At 40.7% G+C, this 24,269-nt stretch overlaps 1 protein-coding gene across 1 annotated transcript in view; it reads left to right on the forward strand.

Annotated features, from left to right (window-relative positions):
* LOC139207718 (glutamate receptor 3) overlaps window positions 1–13,123 on the forward strand; it is a 73,414-nt gene extending 60,291 nt beyond the window's left edge. The window contains exons 13-16 of the mRNA XM_070837466.1: window positions 5,684–5,931; window positions 6,715–6,829; window positions 11,258–11,505; window positions 12,986–13,123. Coding sequence (XP_070693567.1) covers window positions 5,684–5,931; window positions 6,715–6,829; window positions 11,258–11,503 — 609 coding nt within the window. The 3' untranslated portion in view covers window positions 11,504–11,505; window positions 12,986–13,123. The remainder of the gene's footprint in view (window positions 1–5,683; window positions 5,932–6,714; window positions 6,830–11,257; window positions 11,506–12,985) is intronic.
* The last annotated feature ends 11,146 nt before the right edge of the window (window positions 13,124–24,269 follow it).

A 24,269-nucleotide genomic window follows, 5' to 3' on the forward strand; every position in this document is an offset into this window, starting at 1 on the left:
TATTCTCCATACAACACTGCACAAAGCCTGTCATCACTTTCCCTTTGATCAGAGATGCTGCTTAGGTGTATATACAGTACATGTCTTTACGTCAGATACATGATGGTTGCCAGTTACAGATTAGGTTTCCAGCCTGACAACAGAGTCACTACAGGTCTGCTGATATAACAATATGAGAGTTGGTCAGGGAGCTGCAGTTTTCCTACTCTCTATAATGAGTATCCTAGTTATATCCCAAAGTCTTCAAATAGGAAATGGCATGTGTGAACAGCTATTCCAAGAGTCTTTTAATTAAAGCTGTAGAGGGCTAACAAGGAAAAAAAAAAAACACACTGATTAATAGGAGTTAAAGTTCTATTTCAGAGCTGTTTTTCAGGAAATACATTCGGGCTTAATTAGACCCACATGGCATCAGCCAGCTGGAAATCTGAAATCAAGTCCAGTGTTTCAAACAGGACATATGTCATCATCTCTGACACCCTGGGGTCGTTAATTTTTGATGAGTTCACCTGCTTTATTTTACAAAGCTCCCTGACAAGTAAAGCCAACTTAGTTATGTTTGGAAAATAGGCTTTTTTCAAGCAGAGAGCAAGAAATAACATACATAAACGTGAATATAGCATTTAACAAAGAGCTACCGAACCTTCTAGTGCTCATTTTGATGGTTTTCGTGTGTTCCTGTGATTTATGATATTCCTCCAAGGCGTTTTTTCTTTTAAGCTCCTGAGAAAATTGACAGTTTGGACATACATATGGTGACAGTCTCGCATTACTGTGTGTGTCTTCATCTGGTGCTGGGAATGAGGAGAAGCTATAGAGGAATTTTCAAACAGAGAGGTGTTAGAGTAGATCCCTTAGAAAGCTCCGATTCTGCTGCTCACAACCAACTAGGACAGCTGGCCTGGGAGCCCGTTGACGTGCCCAGTGGAAGCGTGAATGGCTCCAGGCGCTTGGCACTGCAGCTCTACCCGCACTTGGCTCCTCTTCCCCAGACTACCGTGCTTGTTTGGGCACCCTCTTCATCCTCTGTCTCCAGCCTGTCTGTTGCTTTACCTTGAGACAATGCGGAATAGCTTCAAGCTTTGTGTTGCTCTTCCTCGACGTAGCAGCTGTCGTGTGCCGCTGCACCACTGTGATTTGTTTCATCATTTTAATTCCTGTCATGGATCTTTTCATGCAGTCAGCTGAATATTTGTGTTTTGGATGATTAGAAAATGATGAGTTGTACCAGCGAGGCCATGTTTATCCTCTTGATGAGGTTTTATTCCATCAAAAGGCTTGGCTCAGTCACATTTTGAAATGTACAGTGAAGGAGAAGCTGCATCGTAATAATGGCTGAGATGATAAAATAGGCTGATGTGGCTGTTTAATTACGTGTAAAGACCGGGGTGAGACCATCAAAGACAACCGCACTGCTGTCCCATCATGCACCTCATTTAACAGCGTAACAATGAAAGAATGATAATTACGCAGAGAAATGAGACCACAGCATTGTTTTCTGTCCCTATCATAAGATTATACATTACCCAAAGCCTCAACAGCAAACATCATGCATCTTGCTGATCTTCAGGTGTGGTGGAGATGGGAACAACAGCTTGAGTGCAGTCGCCAATGCATTTTACTAACCATGAAAATCAATTTCACGTCTCAGCTATGGAGGCACAGACACTAGAGCTTCTTCATGGTTGAACGCAGTGGGTAATAAGTAGCTTTTTTATGCAGAGCAGACCTGCATTGGGCCAGGGTTGCATGAAGAGGAGCTCGCAAGGAGAAATCTTTAGGTTGCCCTGCAATCATACGCAGCACGTTGTAAAGCAATTCCCCCAGCTCTTGTCACTTTGTGGTTCGGCACAGTGTTGAGTGAAGGGGAAGCTCCCATAAAGATTAGAGTCTGTTTGCATAAAAGAGAAAGCTGACAAAAGTGATAGTTTTTGACTAGAGCGAGATAGGCATAACCTCTAAGGGAACGCGCTGTCCTCAGAGGGCCTTGTCGAGCTTTATATGAGCAGCAAACAGCAGGCGCGAGAGCAGCTATTGGAGTCCAGCATCAAGCATCAAAGACGAGCGATTTGTATTCAGGACATAGCGTGAAGCACTTCAATGACAAAGTACACCCTCAGACCCTCAACTTTCATTTCTGCCTACTTGAGATACAGGTAGTCCTGGCGTACAGGATATTGGGGGAAAGTGGTGATGTCCACAAACAAAATGGAAGGCAAGTTAAGTAGAAGGAAATGTAGCGGTGGGTGTTTGGAGATGGCATTTAGATATACAAGCAGCGGACTGTATTTGGGAGAGGCCATAATGAAAGCAGCCCGCGACGCCAAAGGAAGAATAAAAAACAGGCTGCAGTTCGAAGGGCAGTGGACAGAGGTCTGGAAATGCTGCATAACTCAGGATCAATACAGATTAAGTGGGGGTTTAGAATGGAGAGGGCAATTTCTTTGACTTTGGACTTTAATCACTTCTCCCTTCTCAGACATTTTAATGTCATTGTTGGAGAGTTAGGGAACAACAAAATCTAAAAAACAAAATATAGAAAAGTCTGTCTTTGTCCTCCTCTGCTTTCCCTCCTTCTGTCCATTTCAGTGAATCACAGAAGACTTGAAAGGTTTACATTTTTCTGGTTACTAAGCATTTAATCTCTAGCCTGTGAAGAGATACTTACAGGGTGTTCTGTATGTATCTTCAGTGTAGGCCTTGTGGCCTGTGGGCCTAATCTGACCCTCCATCAATAATATTTGGGTTGGAAATAAAGGGGTTTGCGTCAGGAAAGAATAACTGGCCAACACTTGTACATGATCAGCGACCCCTGCCACAGGGAAATTTTGATTCGTGTTTGCATGCATTAGTGTGCCTCTGCATTCATATCTGCATGTGATTTGGACATGACCTGGACGTGGTGATTCGAACATGACTCCCCAGAAGAATTAGAAGCACCCACCAGTTTTCCTCTGGCTTCCCTCTAACCTCGGCTTGCTGAAGGCAAGTCTTGTTCTCTTTGTCCCACATCTCAGGTCACCGGACTGGAATAACACACCTAAGTTTGTTTTTTTCTTTCTTTATGACTCCTTTATGACAGGAAACTCTCTGTTTCAGACTGATTTGCAGGAGGAACGCCTACACAGATGATGTAACCGTGCTTAGGTAGGAGGGTTGGCTGAGATTGACTATTTAGGTACTTCATTATGGAACAGATTAACGTTATGATTGCTTTAGTATAATATGAAGACATCTAAAAGAGGATGATTATGTCGTTTGCAAGTTTCCCAACAAAGACTTGTGTTTTCCTACTTCATACAATAGCTATCAAATATAGCCACTCCCTGATAATTGCCTGGAAGCTCATTCACCATACTGCAGTATGTTCTAACGGGGCCATTATAGGGTGTTAAGGACAGCCACATGTATAAAGCTGTATTTATGGCAGTACATAATTGCTCAACAAATTGTCTGCTCATTGATGATGGACTTTTGCAGTCATTATTCCCTAATTGAATTTTAAATGACCACCATAGACCGGAATGTGAATGATTACATTTTAAAGCAGATGAGAGCAGACTTTCAATGCATTATGGTGGGTTCACGTCTGTGTGTGTGCTTCTTTGAGTGTGCATGTGTGTGTGCCAGCAGTCAATAATCAAATATCTCTCTTTCCCTGCTGGGCTTTATCACTGTATCTTGTTGTTTTTTTTTTATCTCTCTATCAGAATCTGCCGTAAGCATCTTACTGGTGACTGTAGTTGCAGTGGAATCAGCCTATTTAGGTTTTTGGTCGCACTCCGTCTCCGCTCTGATATTGATGAATTGACTTCATAAAGCACTGAGGCAGCACACTCTGTCGTTGGTAATCAATGCCGAGATCCATTCTTTTCTCTTCATTTGAGGAGGCATCTGGAGCTTTCCCACTGCAGAGCAGATGAGCCCCGGCTCTTTGGGGAAATTGTCCTCCAAACTAGCGTCCTCTCTATGATGCCTGGCACATGCAAATTGAACATATTTAACAAGATCATCAACAAAAACATCGCAACTCCGACTACCCCCCCAGCTTTTTCCCCCCTAGCCATTTTATTTGCATAAAAATAGAATAAGCATCGCCCCAACTTTGAGGCTTGTTTCATCTGGGCAGAGAACATTCATCATGCAGACTTTTTAATTTGTGTTATGTTGCTGTCTCATCTCATCCTCTGACAGATGCCCACAAACAAATTGTATATGATTACATAAAGCCAGAAAAGCACTTTCATTAGGTCAAAGTTAATGCATTTGTTTATTAATAGGAGTGCATTAGAGATGAATATGCTCTCGTTAAGGGAGCTTTTACCAATCCACTTCGGGACAGCGAGGAGTCTGCGTACTATCAGTGTGCTACAGGCATAGTCCCACAGTTATCTAAGTGGACTTTAGATATGTTAGCATGCTGATGTTAAAGTTCAGCTGTAAGCACCACTGTGCCTCACAGAGCTGCTAGTTTGGCTGATAGAGATGGTTTTGTAGTTTGATAAATGACTCCAACAGTTATCTAACTATAGAAATGTTGCTAATTGTTGTTACGTCAATCAACTAATTAATTAATTGGCTAATTATTTTGACATTTTACTGATGACTTGTGTCTTTGTGAAGTGAAAAAAACAGCAGGGAAGTATCTCAGATGGATGTTGGTATATCAACAGCTTGTCCATATTCCATACACAATCCCTCTGGTTGGCAGCAGACCTTCTGCTTCAGCCAGCTCTTGAAAGCCTCCCAACCCCTTCGTCTCTCTCTGGCCTTTACCAAAAGAAAATATAGTTTTTATGTGGGATCCAGACTGCAGCACACACAGTGCCACTCGGGAAATGGCTCATCACTGCTTGGACCAGGATCTGTTCAAAGTGTGAAATGCCTATGCCAAAATAAATCCAGCGGCATTGAATAATTTAATTGATGCTTATTATAGATAGCGCTCAACTCCCACAGATTTTACAGGCTCGCTAAGCCTGACCCCAGGCGCTGGGAAAATGCTCATCTGTGTCACTTTGTGATGGGTTGCCTTGTGTCTGTATAACCCGCTTTCTTGTTCACTTCTCTTGCTTCTTATGAGCATTGCCTCTGAGTCACAGTAGAGATGTTACATTAAGGACAGTGTTGGTGAAATGAATGACTGTAATAAGTTCTACAAGCTAAATTAAGACTATAAACCAAGACTCAAATTCACTAAGAGATTGGTCCCAAAACTTTTCGAAGTTTCCACATAAATGATCCTTACCCACAAGTCACTGTTAGAGAAGTTTAATTATCGAAGATATTTTTTCATAATCAAGTCCACAAACGGCAGTTATTTCTACTAAAACCCAATTTGCATGACATTACGCACCGTACAGGTGATGTGCGATCCGTATTCTCACTCAGTGAATTTGAGCCTCAAGCTGCAACATAATATTTGAAGAGTACATTTATGCCAATGAAGAGAAATGGATTTTGTAAATTCTTGTACTTCGTGATCTTGTAAAAGTCCACCAGCTATATTTTCTGGAAGTATTTAAAGATATCACACTGCCGCTTTCCGAGATGTCTATAAATACTTCATGATGCCAGCTCAACTGAGGTGATCATTAAGCACAAAAACCCTACAAAATCCATTTAAAGTATGTGATTTTTGGATTTCTAAACTACTTCTCTTCTCCTTCTCTTCTCTGCGCAGCGATCCAAAATAGCAGTGTATGAGAAGATGTGGTCATACATGAAATCCGCTGAGCCCTCAGTGTTTGTTAAGACCACGCCAGATGGCGTAGCCCGGGTACGAAAGTCAAAGGGCAAGTTCGCCTTTCTCCTCGAGTCCACCATGAACGAGTACATCGAGCAGCGGAAGCCATGCGACACCATGAAAGTTGGCGGAAACCTCGACTCGAAAGGCTACGGTGTGGCGACGCCCAAAGGCTCAGCATTAAGGTGGGTGGAATAATATAACAATATTCTCCATGTTGTTATAGTATTCCACCTACCCTGATGTCCCCTTGTTGTCATTGTCTTCTCTTCCTCTTCTTGTTTTTTTTATGGACACAGAGGTAACGGTAGTATGTCTTTCAGTGTGCTTGGATACAAAGGTTAAATATTCATAAGCAATGTCTTTTCATATTTTTCTATACATGATACGAGTCGCTAATTTGTAGTCGAGGAATCAAATCCTGATACTAAGGCTAAAGCTAACAATCATTTCATATTTATGTCTCTCTTACTGTTGCCTTTCTCTCTCCTTCAATCTCTCCTTCTGTCCCGTGTGCTGTCCTACCTGACTGTTGTGTTGTCACTTTTAATTTAACAGTTCAATGGTTTTTCAATTTAGCCTTTAAAAGCTGCGCTGTCACTTGTGACGAATGTTAATTGCATGATGTTTGTTGTTGTTACTTTTCTTCTCAATGACAAGTGTCCCCATCCCGCACACTTCAGTTCTAAACTACGTAACCCTTCATGCCACCTTTTCCAAGATTTAACACTGTCTTTACCTTATATGAGCCTTTCTTATCTCTCCATATTCCTTAAATTCTTAAACAATTTGTCCTTTCCCAGACCATTCTGATTAACAGATAGCATTCTGTGCATAAGCCCCTGCTTTGACAGTGGTAGTCTCACTACAATTACCTATCATTATGATGCTTAGTACAATTATTACTTTGCATTAGATTTCTCACGGACCTGTGCATTTTCTTACAAGTTATGTTTTATCGTTTCAAGAAATGCTGTTAACCTGGCAGTTTTAAAACTGAATGAGCAAGGCCTCTTGGACAAATTGAAAAACAAATGGTGGTACGACAAGGGAGAGTGCGGCAGCGGGGGAGGTGACTCCAAGGTCAGCCTCGATGTCACCACAATCGGGTACCATAGTGCAGAGTAATCGGCAAGGCTGTTACGACAACTCAACCATAACCAAACCAACTGTCTGCCCCAACCAACCTGCTGCTACCCCACGGCAGATTACCGAATTCACTTCTACTCTGACCAGATGTCTTAACAGCTCAGATCAAACTAAGGAGCCTTAGCTTAGCCAACAGAAAAATAAGATTTGTGATTTGTGATGTTCATTGACATAGCAAATAAGAATTAGGATATGATTTGTCTCTGTATGAGAAACTTTGAAGTTACAGGCAATCCTGTCCTTCTAAAAAAAGGGGAGACTACCAGGTGAGTGTGGCTGCTCTGCAGTTGCGAAAGGTTGAGCTTTATTTATTCACCCTTACACATATGCAGGGCAGATCACCTAATCTCAGATTTTAGGACTTTGCTTAGGAAGCTTTGACAGTTTGAGAAAAACCAGTTGATGAAGTCGCACGCATGTAATTCAAGAAGAAGCCTGTGAGTTCTCCAGTGATAGAATATTTCATATTGAAAAGTCCGTAACCTCCAGCCTTCCCGCCTGAAGGTGAAGTATGCTAATCCTGCAAAATACATGGCTTTGCAGTACTTCACCGCACAGCTGCTTCACATCCACGACAGTGGCCCAGAACCCATGAGCTTTAAAGCCAGCATGATGAATTCTGCTTAACGGCAGAAACCTCAAAATGGGCGCTCAACTGAGGCCGACAGGAAAGCAAGGGGAACAGCGGCGTCTTGAGGGGACTAAGCATTGCAGGCAAACGTGAGAATTCTAATTAAACAAAAGACTAATGATTTTCTTTTTAATGAGTCATCTGATAAACCAGCTGCGATTTGTTTCCGCTACATGCAGCTCCTACCCCAACTCATTATTAACCCAGCTGTGACCCCTTTGACCATCAGATCTCTCCCTCTTCTTCTGTGGTTAAAATGATGAATGATTTTTCCATTATGGAAGCTAATGGTGCAAAGTGTGAAACCCCAGTCAACCATGGCAATTTAGTGTAATGTTACTTAGATTATGTGCCATGAAGCATTGTGCTATCATTGTGCTGCATTATATTCTTTACAATGCAGGTCAGTTTAATGACAAATGACGCTGTCAGCGCACGTGGCGATATCGGTCTGGTGTGGGTCTAGATTACAGACAAGCTGCAAGGTCCCATGGACTGCAGATTGTGTCATTAAGCTCTTAATGTCATTTGTCATGGATTGGCCAAGACCACAAAAGGCTGCACGAGGCATAGATCAAATAGTCTCATAGTAAATGCCTGTGGCTCATTTCTGAGAAGGATGTTTCTGTAAAGTGTTTGCATTGCTAACATTGCTATGTTCTGTAGCCACTGAGCTCAGGAGGCCTGCCTGTGCTACTGAGGCCTCATGCTCAGGAGCCATTTGAAAGCACCTGTCTCTTGTGCTGTCGTCATGCACAGGTATGTACTGTCTGTCTGTTTCCTGGCTTGTTTTGGCTGCCCAGGACTCAGTGGAAAGGCCCGATGAGGTGGAATAAAACGGCCTGGAGCGCTCTGTTCCAAACAGCCCATCACTTGGCCCTGTCCCGCTCACAGCTCCATGCTCCAACAGACATCAGGAGATGCACATATTCATGCACACAGCTGCATGCACGCCCCCCCACACACTCACACACACAGTTTACACAGCTCTTTTCTGCCCTCAGGCACAACACAGTGCAGCCTTGATTGAGTTTCAGACACAGAGCATGTTACAGGGTAATTGTATTGTTAATCAATGTCTCTCTGAGCCAAGACAATGGTCTGGTCTTCACAGTCCGTTTCTCTAGATTGGCTATGAGGGATATACAGTGGAGTAATCTTCTCTCAGTGCATTATGCATTGCATGGATCCCCTATGGGGACATTGTTCCCAAGGAGTAGTTAGGCCGCTCATTTATCGATGCACTATATTTCTTTGTTTCCATTTGCTTTTCTATTTTACACAGAACTGAACCACAAATGACCCTCTGTTGTATTATGACTACAAAATTTGATCTTTATCCAGCTTCACAGACGTTTTCTTTCCTGAAGTAATTTAGTGCAATAGAATATCATGATCATTACTATGTACGTACAGTGTTTTGACATCATGATATAACTCCTAGAGACATCAAATGGAAAGAAACAGCTGTGTCAGACACTAGATTATGCAGCTACAGGCAAATATGAGAGGAATTATTCCACTGATACTTTTGAGCTTAGTCTTGTAGCTCCATGCAGTTTGGTTGGGACACACTTCATCTGACACTAATCTGGTGTAATTGGGAGATAAGGTTTTCTTAGCGATACGTCAGGACAGAACACGCAAGAATGAATTAAGCCTTCACTTTTGGGCATAGTTGCTTGGATATGAAATTGGTTGTAATACCTCCAGAATTGATTGTTGGCATGCTGGCGACAGTAGCATTAGCTATCGCAAGATTACACTGATATTGTGGAAACGGGAAGGTAGTGTCTGCCACTTAGGTTTTTCTGTTTGTTAAGAAAAAGCTCCTGTTGGACTGAATTTGTTAATTGCTGGTCAGAAAGCCCCTGTGATCCCGTACCTGCCCCCCAAAACCAATGTAACCCGATGCTTGTTAATACTCATAGACTTGCAGATTGTACTTTCAGTACCTGCTCGTCGGCCTGTAACAGCGTCTGCCGATTACTCAAAGCGATATGGGTAGGTCCTGGCTTTAGACTAGGGGTTATAAGGTAATAGGTAGAATGCCTGCTCTCTGTGATGTTGACATTGCCAGGAGCCCTGCTTTATCGCTTTGTAAAGTATGTAGTAGTTTAAAAGTTGAATAACATAAAATAACATAATATAATGTTATTTATGTTATTTCCCACGTGAAGAACTCCTGTAAACCTTGCAGTATTGAAACTCAGTGAACAAGGCATCTTAGACAAGCTGAAAAACAAATGGTGGTACGATAAGGGTGAATGTGGAACCAAGGACTCTGGAAGTAAGGTCAGTCGCTGCAGGTCTTTTGTACTGATTCCAAATTGCATTTTGACGTACTGTTCATATGCAAGACAAGACTTCTCTAACATCTATAGTGTACATTTTGTTCATTTGCTACACATAATTTTTCTTTTTTTAGTATTTCAGTTTTTCTGCCACGAACTGCAACACAGTTAACCTGTGGCTTTAACACCAGGCGCTGCTTCCCCAAGTTCATTTTTTTCTTTTATGCCATGAAAATGAGACACTTTTTGATGCAATTTAAAATGTAGAGACTCTCCTTTTTTTGTGAAAGCTGTAATGATAACACTGCGGGGAAATTGCTAAAGTGCCTTTCAGATACACTATTTCAATTGAATCACAGCAGTTAACAGTTGTTTATAAATGCTATTTTTGCTCATTTTCACTCTTGACATTCATGATACTTTGACCATTATGCTGCTGTTTCTATTTACCAAACTGTTAATGAAAATTTGATTTATTTGTGTTGTTACTAGTTTGCACCGAGATGTGTCTATTAGATTCTTTGGCCTCCTGTGGTGTGACGAACAAGCAAAGCCTCTTATTGTGATGAGTTACTCAAATTCAACTTCTCTAAGCGGCGAGAGCGCCGTAGGGCGTCCTCTAAATCTTGCGGCTGCTCGGAGTTGAGGTTGGAGGCTCTGTTTGCACATTACAAGAAGTTGAGGAATGTAATAAACCCACTATTTAACCCTCTGAGACACAGTCAAAGCCTCAGATTACAGGTTAGGGCCGCTAGATAGCTTCATGATATCTCTATGCTCATAGGGTTAAACTGCAAATAGTAAAACTCTAATGAACAAATTTTTAATGAATATGTTTGGTAGGTAAGCAGCAGCAAAATGGTTTGATCTTTAGTGTTTTTTTTAACTTTAATTGAGCTATCATTCATCTATTATGAATTTGACTGTACTGTATGACAATGTTGCCATGAGAGTTATACGTACATGTCGCTAAGAGGATTAAAAAAAGATAGGGATTTTCAGAGCTATCGACCTATGCGATACTGACCAGCTTCCTAACATGGTCAACAGCAGAAGCCATTGTAGTGCAGGGAAGGGAAAGGTCTACATTCACCAGCAGATAGGCCAGTAACAGTTGGCTTCTCTCCCCTTAGTGGAGTTTGGTTTGACTATGGCAGTCTGAAGTTCCTCACAACTTTGTGACAACCATAGGAAAATCAGTTCAGTATGAAAGTCTAGCCGTAGCACCTCATTACATTTTCAATTTTTGGTTGCTTGTAGCTGTTAGTATCCATAATCTGCCATATGTAGCACCAGTGAGATAGGATATGATGACTTACTGAAGCAGTTTTAAGTCAAGGCAATGTGAGGCTTAGTTTGAAGGATGCAGGCTGCATTTTGTTCTGCTGTCCTTGCTCCACTGCAAAACTCTTAACTATGTTATTCACTTTCCCCCAGGACAAGACAAGTGCTCTCAGCCTAAGCAATGTGGCTGGTGTCTTCTATATTCTGGTTGGAGGGCTGGGGCTGGCCATGATGGTGGCTCTGATAGAGTTCTGTTATAAATCACGACAAGAAACCAAACGGCTGAAATTGGCCAAGAATGCCCAGAATTTTAAGCCGGCTCCCCCAACAAACACCCAGAACTTTGCCACATACAGAGAAGGCTACAACGTATACGGAACCGAGAGCGTTAAGATCTAGAGGTACGTCACCTCTCCTTACCATCCACACAGTCCCCGAGCACTGCGGGAGATGAATCATTTCGCTTGCTGTCATATCAGTTCGAGTAAATTATTTAGTTGTATGTGTTGCCGTGTAGCTGCTGCTTGTGAAATTGTTTGTGCTTGTCATGTTGGGCACAACAGAACACATATGCTAACTCAAATACAAACCTCTGAGATATTGTTTATGCCTGTAACGTATAGCTGCATGGATAGAGCCTCAGGCTACAGTGCATGATCTTAGCAAGTTACCAGACACACAGCCTTTCTCTTTGTGCCGCATCATAGAGCTGCTGTGTACAGTTCTTCTTTTACAATTTCCCAGTGTCTGTCTGTCTGTCTGTCTGTCTGTCTGTCTGTCTGTCTGTCTGTCTGTCTATTTTACAGTGTAAGAAATTAAAACGTGTTTTGATGATGATGTTAATTACAAAGTTACAAAGAAATAACAGATTTCATCACTTTACCTCTAATGGAAACAGATATTTCTGGATGCAACAGTGCTGAAGGGAAAAACATAACATTTACATACTATGACTTTATAAGGTCATTATGGCAACAAACAGTCGTCTATTTATACTTACAGCAGACAAGGGGCAGTTTTAGTACTACTTTGGTGAACGAATCCAATATTCACTCTGTAAAACGTAAAGAGATAGAAAACCAAAACAATGAGCTAAAAGACGCTAAAATGCTCCATAGAGCTGAGGGGAACTGACAAGATGGGTGATAATTGTCTGTGGCTTCGTCAATATGAGTGACCCCTCTCACATTACGTGTAGTCATTTAACCCATTGTTAATATAAACAATATTGATTAGTGCGGCTCTGAAAACCTCTTTCTCTTAAACAGAGCACACTTTGATACATACAGCTCCACTGAAAGCCTTCGTACCCTTAATACTACTGCAGGAAGGAATTCACAAAATATCTCAAACTACACAAAGGGCAGAATGCCTTGATAAGTACACTGCTAAATAGATTGTTAGTTTTGTATTTGATTGGATTGACTGCATGTGTGTTCTGCTGCGTCTCGTTAAAGTCAACTTGTGAAATATCTGTTTACAGAAGGACAGCTGTACAACAGAGCAACATAAATTAAAGGCCCTGAAAACATATTTTCTCAATCACTTTCTTACTGTCAGCGATGAAATCCACCATGAACTCACTACAGTATTTTCTGTCAAATTAAAAAGAAGTGTTGATTATTTACGACAGATTTCTGTATTTGTGTTTGTGCTGCTCTCACTCGTCCAAGTGGTGGGAGCCACTTTGAATAAAGATGAAATATCTGAACTTTATATTCAGCTGTTGCTTATTTAGTGACAAATATTTTTGTTTATGAAAACTAACGCAAGTTTTTCTCATATTTTTACCCAACATGACATGCATATGTACGTTTTTCCTGAAAGTCGTGTGAACCTCAACTCTTCCCGTGTTTGCTTCTGTTCTGTATGTTGACACAGGTTTAGGAAACATTTCCATTGTCCCTTACAACTGTGACTAAACATCTATGAAAGGACAGGATCACGGGGATGGAGCTCCAAGCCAAATCCTCCCGGGCGGATACGGCACGATAATCTGCAATGATGACACGACTGGACTGGTCATGGGAAGAGCCAATGTGGTTCCCTCCTCACAGTGCCTTATGGAACTCTGAGTCCAATCAATGCAACTCATTCACAATGATATTGCTTTTTGCTTGAAACTCATACAAAACAGAAGAATGGTGCAGTGATTGATAAATATATATATATATATATATACATATATATATATATATATTTGACACATTACTATGAATGAGAGAACTAAAGCCATCATTTGCAACCCTAAGCACATTTTGAAGTGCCAGAAAGAGGACGAATCTTATATGACAAGTGTCAAATTGGTTTCTTGTAATCAATATGATCAGATTACTCTTCATCCTTCTGCTGCCAGATTTTCACTGGTTATATGTGTTCAAATAATTTTATTAGATCTATTCAGTGCACTGTAAGACACTGGTTATTAGACAATAGCTTTTATACTGCTGTAAGTCACTGATAGTGACCTTGTACCTGTTTTAAAAGACAGATTGATCTTATTGGAGCAAAATGCCATTTAGCCCAAAACAATTATGAGTGTGTTGTTTGTACTCCAAACTCTGGTGCTGCTGCCACTGTCTTCTGAACGTTTGATGGGATTCATGAAGATGAGAAGATGACCTGGTTTGGCTTTTACGCACCACAGAACCAGGTCATAATTCGCACTTCCAATACTGCCAAGAGTGTGTTTTGTATGACAAAGTGTGTGTAAAGCAACGTATTAATGCTTGAGTGAAAAAAAAATCTTTGTGATTTACAGTTTGTAAAATATCAAAGGAGCACTGGCTCGCTAAGGCCAGTCGCTCCAAACAGTCTTTCCCTGAAGCCGAGAGTCATTCAAGTCTTCTGTACATGAAAGTAAAACCAAACAAAAAGGGTAATTCAATTGTAGATTAACTGCAGTCCAATTAAAGGATAACAGTAATGGCTTTTAAAACGTAGTATTTTGAATTACCTTACCATATTCTTTTAACAATTGCACATTTTACAATGAGCTGTGGTTTGCTTTTAATTTGATTTCCTTTAATGAGCATTACAGTGTTTGGTGACTTCACTTAGTAAATTAAAATGAAAAATATATGAATACAACGGAAAATAGATTTATAAAAGGTTATACCAGGGCGAGTCCTGATGCTTAGCACATTTCCATATTGCTGTAATAATTTTTTTTTTCTTTCAAAAAGACTGTGATTCCATAGGATTTAGGAAGATAATTATCTAATCACCTGAAACTATGGGCAGATAGTTTTATATATAAAAAAAAAAAAAAAGAAACAGATAATGTGAAGAAAAATAAAGAACGAATTGAGAAAGATGTGTACATTTAGATAAATGAGAACTATTTATATTACACGATGAAATATTGGTTTGCCTTTTTTTCCCCTTTTTGGTTATTTTGAAGAAATTGCATGTGAAATCAGTGATGCTTGATGAGCTCTGCTACTCACACACCGACCTTAGGTTAACGTTAGAAATCCAGCCCTGGTTATTCTTTTGTAAATCAGTTTCACCTTTTTCTTTTTTGTACGCCTCACCTTCTGCAGAAACAAAACTTGCCAGGCGTAGTAGTGGGTACAAAAGAGCAAGAGATGCATGCATAATTTGCTGAACCTCATTAGTGAGGCGCTGTACAGAGAATTTTAATACATTTTGTAAATAAAATGTACAGAAAGACTCGTGTGTCTGTGGTCGTGTCATTTCAGATCGCTACTTGAACCTGTGCATGCTGGATAAAACACTTTGAAGCCTGTAGGGATTACAGGAGCACGTTTGTGGCTCAGGTTCAACACCCTGCAAACTTTAACTCCAGGCTGGTCCTGATGGGGTGTGAGCCGCCCGAGCGGCCCCATGCAGTTAAATACACAAAGAGAGGAGTTTTTCCTATAATGGTCCAATATTGAGCCATTAGTCAGTGGAAGTGTGTGTGCATGCTTTGGATCAATAGTAAGCACCATCTGCCTCACTCTCGCTCTCCTGCCTTGCATCCCCTGATTGAGGGCTCCATTGACAGCTTCATCTGGCATGTGATGTTTCACTCTCTCACTTGATAAGATGCTTTGTGACACAATCAATAACGTATTATTATAACCACCAACTGCTTACAAAACACACTGCACACGGACACTGTGTCGCTTACAATTCCAGCACAACTTACAAGCTTTAAAACTAGATTTCAGGGAGGACATTTTCATCAGGCTTTACGTAAGTAAACACAGCAAAGGGACAGTTAATCATTTAAACCCTGCTTATTCCCATAGTGCAAAGTCTCACATATACAGTAAATCAGCACAATAGATTGCCCAGACGGTCTGTGTCATTTTACTGGTCTCTGGGTCTGCATTGTGTGGTAAAAATAAATTTCTTATTCCAGAGATACAGCCTGCCACCGCTCAAATAACAAATCCAACAAACATGGCAAAACACCAGTTGTTTTCTTTTTTTTTTTCATTTTTGGATGCAGACTCTATGATTCAGGATTTATTCACTGCACCAATCCTGTGGAACAGACTCAGGCCGTATAAAATGCTACTGTACGATCCAAACAACCCATTTCTGACAAAGCATGAAAGGATATTGCTTTTTTGTTCTTCCTTTGCTTCACTGCCTCGCCTTTTGTGTTTTTTTTTTCCCTTTGTTATGCCTGGACTGCTTTCAACCAGGAACAAGACAACGTGGGGGACTGGTGCGTGAGGATGGCACTGCGCTGCAGTGCACAGTGCTCATGAGGCTATTGTTTGGAATTAGTTTACTCACCTATCAAAGCGGGCGACACAGTGGCAGGGCTTGTCCTGCAGGAAGGGGAGAAAAACAAGAGGCAACAAGCAATTAGGGTGAGGCCTTTCATTCAGAAAGTTGCACAAGAAAAGGAACTGTTAATCTAATGACAAGAGCAGGAGAGCACATCTCCTTACACCAGAGGACAGCTAATCATGCCACACTGTCGCTGCACACTTCTAGCATGTGTCGAACTATGCAACTATAGGCTGGCATGCTCGCCGTCTCTTCAGGCCTGTGGCTGTGAAAGTTAATCTGATCTAACATGGGCTCTGTCACTAAGGGGATGACGGTTCTGTGTGTGTGTGTGTGTGTGTGTGCGTGTGTGTGCGTGTCCATGTCCATGCGCGCGTGCGAGAGAGAGAGAAGAGACAGCAGAGTGTGTGCATGAGAAAGAAAGAGAGAAAACTCAAATGGCAGAAGGAGGACGTGTCACTGGGAGGATACTTTCATTACAGCCACCGAAAAGAAAAAAAAAAAAAAAGCTTTCTGATTCACTGGCTCCCTCACTTACTGCAGTCTTTCGCCCTATCTCTCTCTCTCTCTCTCTCTTTCTCTCTCTCTCTCTCTCTCTCCAAGGACATGAATGAATAAATCAGATTCCAAACTCGGTCGCTCCATTTCCCTCTTTTCTCCACTTTAGCTCTTCAGCTATCTTCAAATGCACCTGAAGAGACCTGCACTTGACATTCAAGTTCAGTTGACACTGATCAGCTTCCAATAGTGCGCTTTTACGTACAAAAAAAAAAAAAAACAGTTCATCGTCATAAATATTTTATGCTTTTGATTAACTTTTGACATTAGCAGTGTTTCATTTTTATTGCTATTTAATCTGTTTGCCATACTTCCCTCATCTGCTTTTTAGAACAATTCAAAATTCTGTTTTGCTGTTGATTCTGCTCTTTAAAGTACATTTTAATGACTGCAGAGATGTAGAGGGATGACACATGGGGTTCATATGTGAAGCCTTTAGGGCTTGACTGAAACAATGAGATATGCAGAAAACAAACATTAGCACAGAATCCTTATTAGCGCTCTTCACTGAAAAAGACAATTGGCATGAACTGTGGCCCATAACTCATTCTTTAACTCTGACAAAAAGATGTACATTTGCCATGCTTTGTAGACACGTCTCCCATTTATGCAAAACCCCACTTCTCCAGACGGTGAGTAATGCTGCCTGGTTTCTCTGTGACTCACAGAAACCATGCAGATAGTAAGAGGAGATCTTGTTACTGTGACTAAACCTGAACGGGCAAGGCTCATGCTTCTGATCACCGGCGATAGACGTGCCAGTTCCAGCATCTGCAGAGACGTCCTCATGGGAGTTTTGTGCTCCACAGATTCAAGGTTCAGGGTTCATAGAGAATGAATGCAGCTATAAACAAAATACAGCCAGTCCTGACACCAAAAGCACCTCAAACAGAGAGGTCAGATGACAGTGGCAAGGGTTGCTCAGGCTGATTGGAAGACCACATGCATGCAAGTTGTAGCTGAAAACATAAAAAGGCACCGTGCCCAAGAAATGCTGCTTTCTGCTGCTGAATGCTGATAAAACACTAAAACTTAAACGTGTGCACACTTGAACATTGCCTAGCACTGTTGTTATGCAGGTGGCTTTAGTCTGTTTTTGCCAGAAGGACCCTTCAATCTATAAGGTCCCACATCAAAAGGCACGTGGTCTCTCCAATTTCAAGAATATAACAGTGGATTAAAGAAAAAGTCCACTTTCAGAGACTCCAGCTCCATAAGGTATTGTCAGTGTTTTCACTTTCCCTGCATCGGTCACACCCCGGGTCATGATTTCTCTCATTTCCATCTAAAAAAAGGACAAGTTGTGCTCGGGGAGTTCATTGAAGATGCTGAACCTCTTGCTCAAAACACAAAAAATATCTTGCGGCTGTATTGATTGTTGAGGCTTTGTGGAGAAATTGGTATCTCTTCCTCTATAGCGATTACTTTTCTCAGTAGTGGAACTGATGCAAAATGCTGAAGGCGGGACGCCTCGGCTCTTTAATTCTGGGGGACAGAAAATTAAAACCTGATGGTCAAACATCTGTCTGGTTAAAGACCACTGTAGCTCTGCAGGGAGGTTACCTACACTGGACCCACTTATCTGTAACCTCAAAAATAAAAACACTGCTAACACTCTCTGTGCAGTTCTCAGTGGATGGAATGACGTTTTACAGTGTTTATTAATGTTATCATTAGTGTTATTAACAAAGTTCTAAGAAGCCTCTGTATTTGGTGTGTAAACAGTTCATGATTGAATGATAACGTGTAATCATGTTTAATAATTTTGATTATTATTACTGCAAAACTGCTTCAAAATTCTTAATGGTGGGTTCAAGTTAAAGGGAAATTTCACTATGTTTATGTGGATGTTCAATCATCAGTGTTAATGTTAAATGTAGTCATCTGAAGCAATAAATACCTCAGTGTGTTTTAAAGCTGAGTTCTCCTGCTCGTGGAGCCGCCCCCGCAGAGCCTACTGTGGAACAACGCATTCACACTGCCCAACATCTGAATGTCATTCTAACACTCACTACTCAACAAGCATTCAGCGTACAAGGATTTTAACAACAGACAGCAGCGACCATAACTCACAGAAACTTTTACGTACTATTACAATTAGCAAACACAGAATGAGCATTCAAATTGGCTAACATAGGAATGACGGCCACTTTAACATTCATTACTCAACTAGCATTTGGTGCTCAAAGGCATAAACTATGGAAGCCATTTCTGACATTGTGATGAAAAAAAAAAAGATCCTGTAATTTTCTTGAAATAATGACTTGGTATCTCAAAATAATGAGAAACTTAACCAAAATTATAACTTAGTAGTCATTGTTTTCACATAGAAAAGAGAAGTCATTATTTTCAGATACTAAGTGATTGTTTCGAGAAAGTTTCTCATTATAACGACTTATATAATCTCTTTTTTTTCTTGCATTGGTGGAAATGGGTTTCCATAATAAACAACAGGAAATATTAAACGAAATGCACAGAAAATGTAGCTAGCAGGATGTGGTAACACAACTCTCACATACCACTATGATCTTCCAGCTAATACTGTATTGGCTCTGAATCATGTCATGTAAACAGACAGAAAAACAACAACTAACTCTGAAAAATACAGCCATTGCTAAATATAAACGCAGCGTAACAGTCACTTATTGTCGTGTTTATGTTACACACATAAACACGACAATAATTGACTCATATTTTAATGGATGCATTGACAGGTTTGGCTGCAGGAGAACTCTTGGTCAAGATAGCAGACTGAAGTATTAATGGATCAGTTCACTACATTTACTGTCAACACTGATTTGACATATTGGGCATGAAATGTCCCTATAAGTGTTACCAATGGACTTGGGGTTGCAAATCAAGTCGCCAGTAGGTGTTCTAATGAAGAATAAAGGAATAGTTTGACATTTTGTTGACAATGAAATTGTTACCAGAAATAAGGGGAAACCGCAAACCTGCCTCTGTCCAAAGGCAACAAAATCTGCCTACCAGCACCTCTAAAGCTGGTTAATTATAGAGATACATGTTATATCTTGTTTATTTGTTTCTTTGTGCTATGCTAAACTAGCCAACAGTAGCCTTATATTCAATGGACAGAAATGAGAGGGGTGTCAATGTTGTCATCAAACACTCTTCCAGAAACTATTCCTTTAATTTACAACACTTGAAACATACTTAAGATGGATATTTAAATCTTTATCTGTGGATCTACTCCAGTAGTTCACAGATTTTCACCAAATAGAGCAGCTTTGATACGAAATCTGTCCTGTATGACAGCAGCAAGTCAGCACGGACCACCATCCCTGTGGAGCATTTCTAGCGTCTTGCTGAATCAAAGCTTTTGATGAATTGAAGTGAGCTGTTGGGCATATGAACTGATTTATGGCAGCTCTGAGTGTTCATGTATGTGGTTTTGTACTTTCACTAAACATGTGGAGGACAGCGGATGGCACCGAGGGGACTTGCAGTGTTGGATCAGACAGAAGAGAACAAAAAGTAGCAGGGGTTGAAGCCCTGCAGAGCTTCATTAATACGCCCCATTAGAGCTGACAAGTAGCTCAGTGTGACTTCACATCTGGACATTGCATTTCTTCATTACAGCTTAGAGCAGCTTTTTTACAGTAATAGATTTGGCATACAGCTGACTGCAAAGATAGCCCCTTTGAAACAGAATTCATGTTGACCCAAATATGTTGCACGGCTCAGTCTACATTTATGAAGTGAAATGATCATCACTCATCATCTGCCTCCATGCAGCAAGTTGTTTTATTTCTCACAAAGGGAAATTGCTTTGGTGGCTGTTTGTTTGGGTTGTGCTGGTCACTGGTCCTTTGGCTTTTCCAGTCTAATGCGTAATCCAAACATCATAACAGGTTTTCTATGATGCTGTAATTGCTCCCCACAATAACAAAAGGGAATACGAGTCAGCTGTGGTCCGTCCCTCTAGAAACCGCTGATTGGCTTTTGATGAAAGTTCAAATTTATGTTGTCGCTCAACTGCATTTACTAAATCACACTGTTTATCCTGGAGGGGGGCACTTTGTAATGAATTTTTACCAAAGTGTGGGGAATATAACGTTCACACATTTTCATAAATAAACAGATCAGCCCATAGAAAGGTCGCTACATAATTTGTCGATTCATCCGTGAGTCATGTGCAGATATCCGAGACTGATCTGAGCCATGATTCCAACAAAGTTTAGATGATTAAACAGTAGCACATAGACGTACAATCATACTAAGACGATCTTAGTCTTGAGGGAATGGTTTGACATTTTGGAAGATTCTCCTTCTTGCCAAGAGTTAAAAAGCCCTTTAACATGGAGAACGATTTGTAGAGCGAATTATTATTAATATCTAAAAACACATCATTGAATGTGGCAACACACATGCAAAGAAAAACTTCAATATGGCATGTTCAGCCAACTGCAACAACAACCACGTAACCTTATTGTTGGAGTACATTTTCTTATAAATAGATGCTCACATGTTCATGAAGGTACTCAGGTACTACACATATAGGTTAACTACAAAACTAGAAAGCAATTTTACAGTATGACTGATGACTAAATGAATCTTAGCACAGATAGATTGAGCCTTTTGTCTGGAGGCAGGCTGGTGGTCTCTCTGGTGCAGTGGCTCATGTAATATAATGGGCAGACCTGCCTTAAATCAGCATTGGTTTAAATATAAGTCATTTAAATGTGACAATTTTTTTGTTTCCTTTGTTTGTTTTTGGTGACTTGTGACTTGGTATGTATGGTGCTGGAGCTAAGTGACGGTTAGCCTAGTCTAGCATAAAGACTCATAACGAGACATAACACCGTCTCTACAGTTTCATCTTTTGTTTGAGGGCTAGTATTTGAACTTTGGACAGAGGAGGTCGTGTCTTTCACCCTGCCTAACGCCTTTCAGCTTCATATTTAGCTGACAGACTTCAGAGTGATCTGAATGTTCTCACTGAAGTCTTGTCAATGAAGCAAATGTGTTATCCTTTATGATCGTCAATTGTTACATTAATAAATCAATTTATTTCACTTTACATAATCTATGTAATTTACAGTGTACTTCTAGAGACCATAAGAGCCCTTTGTAAATGTTTCAATATGGTTCTTTGGAGGAGAAAGTATTGATGTAGTATTTCAGTTAACAAAAACTCTATAAACATTAAAATGACAGGAAATCAAAGCACATTTTTACACCCTTGGACTTAGTTAATGTAGACTCTTCTCCTCAATATTAGAGTTGTGCCAGGCCATTAGGAGCTCAGTGTATCAAAACCGAAAGGCTCTGTCAGTATCTGACGGCGCATGAAGTCCCATCATTGTTTTAAATACCAAGCTTCCACTACAACTCCTGCAACAAAGTCGAACGAGCTGCAGGCCGAGACATTACTTGTACAACTGTGATGAGTCATTTCATTCGTTCACCGAAGCATCAGAAGAGAAAACAAGACTGTGCAAGTGTGAGAGGTAAAAGAAAATATGTGGGAATATGTGTGTTTGTTTGATGTTTCTATTCATAACTGACAGCAGTTACAAGATAATAGCAGTGCTTTTTAAATTTGACAATACTTTGAGCAAATAAAGAGGATGGACTACCCTGTGAAGGTGAAAATGTAAAAAACAAAACCTGCTTGAGGCAAACAGAAAGGATGTGCCCAGCTCATTACTGTTGGAGGGGAAAAAAACACGTGTGCAGTAGATGAGCGACATAGTCCGTGTCTTTGAACAGGAAGTGATGTTCCTGTCACAGTCGCTACTCTAGAACCTAATTAGAGCTTTAGAGGCAGAGCGGCTCTTTCTTGTCACCCAGTTATGTAGTGTGGATGTACCTCAAAACACCTTTGAGAAATCATCAAAAGTTCAATCAAAGCTTCACTTTAAATTGCATTTCTACACCCTTTTAATGACTCACATGAGGTTACAATGGATGAGATATAAAGTGCAAATATCATCTCTGCTGCATGTTTTGCATACAAAGCAGTCACTAATGAATTTTATTGCAAGCTCATCCATGAGAAAAGGATCTATTACCAGGAAAGTCTACATATATGTGTTTTAAACGTCTACGTTGCTACCATCATACAAATATACTGGCACTGCAAGGATGCCAGCGGTTTTTTAATGAGATGTTTTAGCCTCTGCATGAATATTGATGGTGCTTAATGCTAAAATGCCTTTGGTTTTGAATGGAAAATTAATGAGCGGCTGTTTTATTCTCATATTTTTAGCAAGTGAAAGGTGTTAAGTGGCTCTTAACCCAAAGTCCAAGCTTTTCGCTCTCCTTTAAAAGAGGCATGAGGTCAGGGTAGCAGGGTTTGCCAGGTTTAGTCTCAGCCTGTACAGCTCATGTTGCTGACACAGGAATTATGATGCACTATAAAATGTTTACATCCAGATGTTTATGTATTCCCATGTTGCTCTGAGGACTGACTGGAACAAACCAAAAAACTGAAATCTAATAGTAAAAAAAAAAAAAGAAACAAAACAAAACACTGCAGTCATGTGGGGTCAGACTCACATTGCATTCATTGCTTTGCGAAATATAATTTTACAATATTTCCAAGGTGAAATCTCTGCCAACATCACAGGGAAGCCTGTGAAGGAGTCGGGGGTGGGTGGGTCTGCTGTGTCTGTGATGGATACACTGCCTCTTCTAAATTCAGAGGAATTGCTGTTTCAAGTGGAGTCATCAGCATATTTTCAAATTCACTGTCATTTCCTTCATTGACCATAACAGCAAAAACACTTCATCTGCTCTGCCGCTTGACGGGCGCTATTCAACAGGGACCGGCTGAATAGAAGCGCCGAGACGGCAAGAAGGCCTCGTCCAATCACAGGGCACGGACAGGCATACCAACCAGAGAGAGAGCCGGAGCAGCAGGAGAGATATTCTTGTTCAGAAATTGCATTACAGGAGTATGTGATATAATAATAGGAATGGGTCTGGCCAATATATTCTCTCTAAATGTCAGAGAGGCATTCTTGGTTACCTCATGCAAAGTTGAGGGTGTAAAGAGTTTTGAGGAAATGAAGATTTAGCTGGTACATAGGTTAAAATGCATATTAAGAACGCATAGTCACAGCTAACTTTATATACTGTGGACTGGAGAGTTGCAATCTTTTTCTTTTTCTTTAACACAAAACATTTTCTGCCCTCTCTAGGTAATGAAGAGCGGGAAAAGAACTTCAAAGAAAAAACCCTTTAGGAAAAATGTTTTACAGTGCCAAATGTATGGGATTTTTCAATTGTCTGCGCATAACACCCGTGTCTTATGTGGAAGGCTATATTTGAGCCATCTCCCTCAGCAATAGCTCAATTTAATAGAACAGTAACGGGATACTAGCCTAGAACACTGTTCAATTTGATTACGCAGTTCATGGGGACTGCGGACTTTGATAAAGGATTGATTTATTTTGCAGGGAGCTTGAAATAATAATCCTCTGCTAAACCTTCATGGCCTCCAGGCTCAAACTTTTAATAACGTTATGAGAGAGATGAGAATAGTGCATCACTCCAGGCCTGCTGCGGCTCTGCTCAGCCGTCCTGTACAATAGGCTCTTCTCTGGTGTCTCTGCATGATGGGTTGTTTGTTTTTGTTTGTTGGTAGGCTTCTAAGCCATCAAGGAATTTGCCCTTGGGTTTATCTTAAAAGTCATGTGTGCACTTATATAGCCTGTGCCATGAATCATAGTGGTGTTGAGTGTTTACAAAGACAGTAGTTCCTTGTAAAGGCCGCAGAATCCTTATAATAGTTGTGAGGCTTGTTATTAGAAAACAGAAAGGAACACAGGCGTTATAGGCTTCACATGCTGCAACCAAATGCAAAATTAAGAAAGGCTGGGATAAGGGC

This window comes from Pempheris klunzingeri, chromosome 9 (genome assembly GCF_042242105.1).
Source record: "Pempheris klunzingeri isolate RE-2024b chromosome 9, fPemKlu1.hap1, whole genome shotgun sequence".
NCBI classification, from domain to species: domain Eukaryota; kingdom Metazoa; phylum Chordata; class Actinopteri; order Acropomatiformes; family Pempheridae; genus Pempheris; species Pempheris klunzingeri.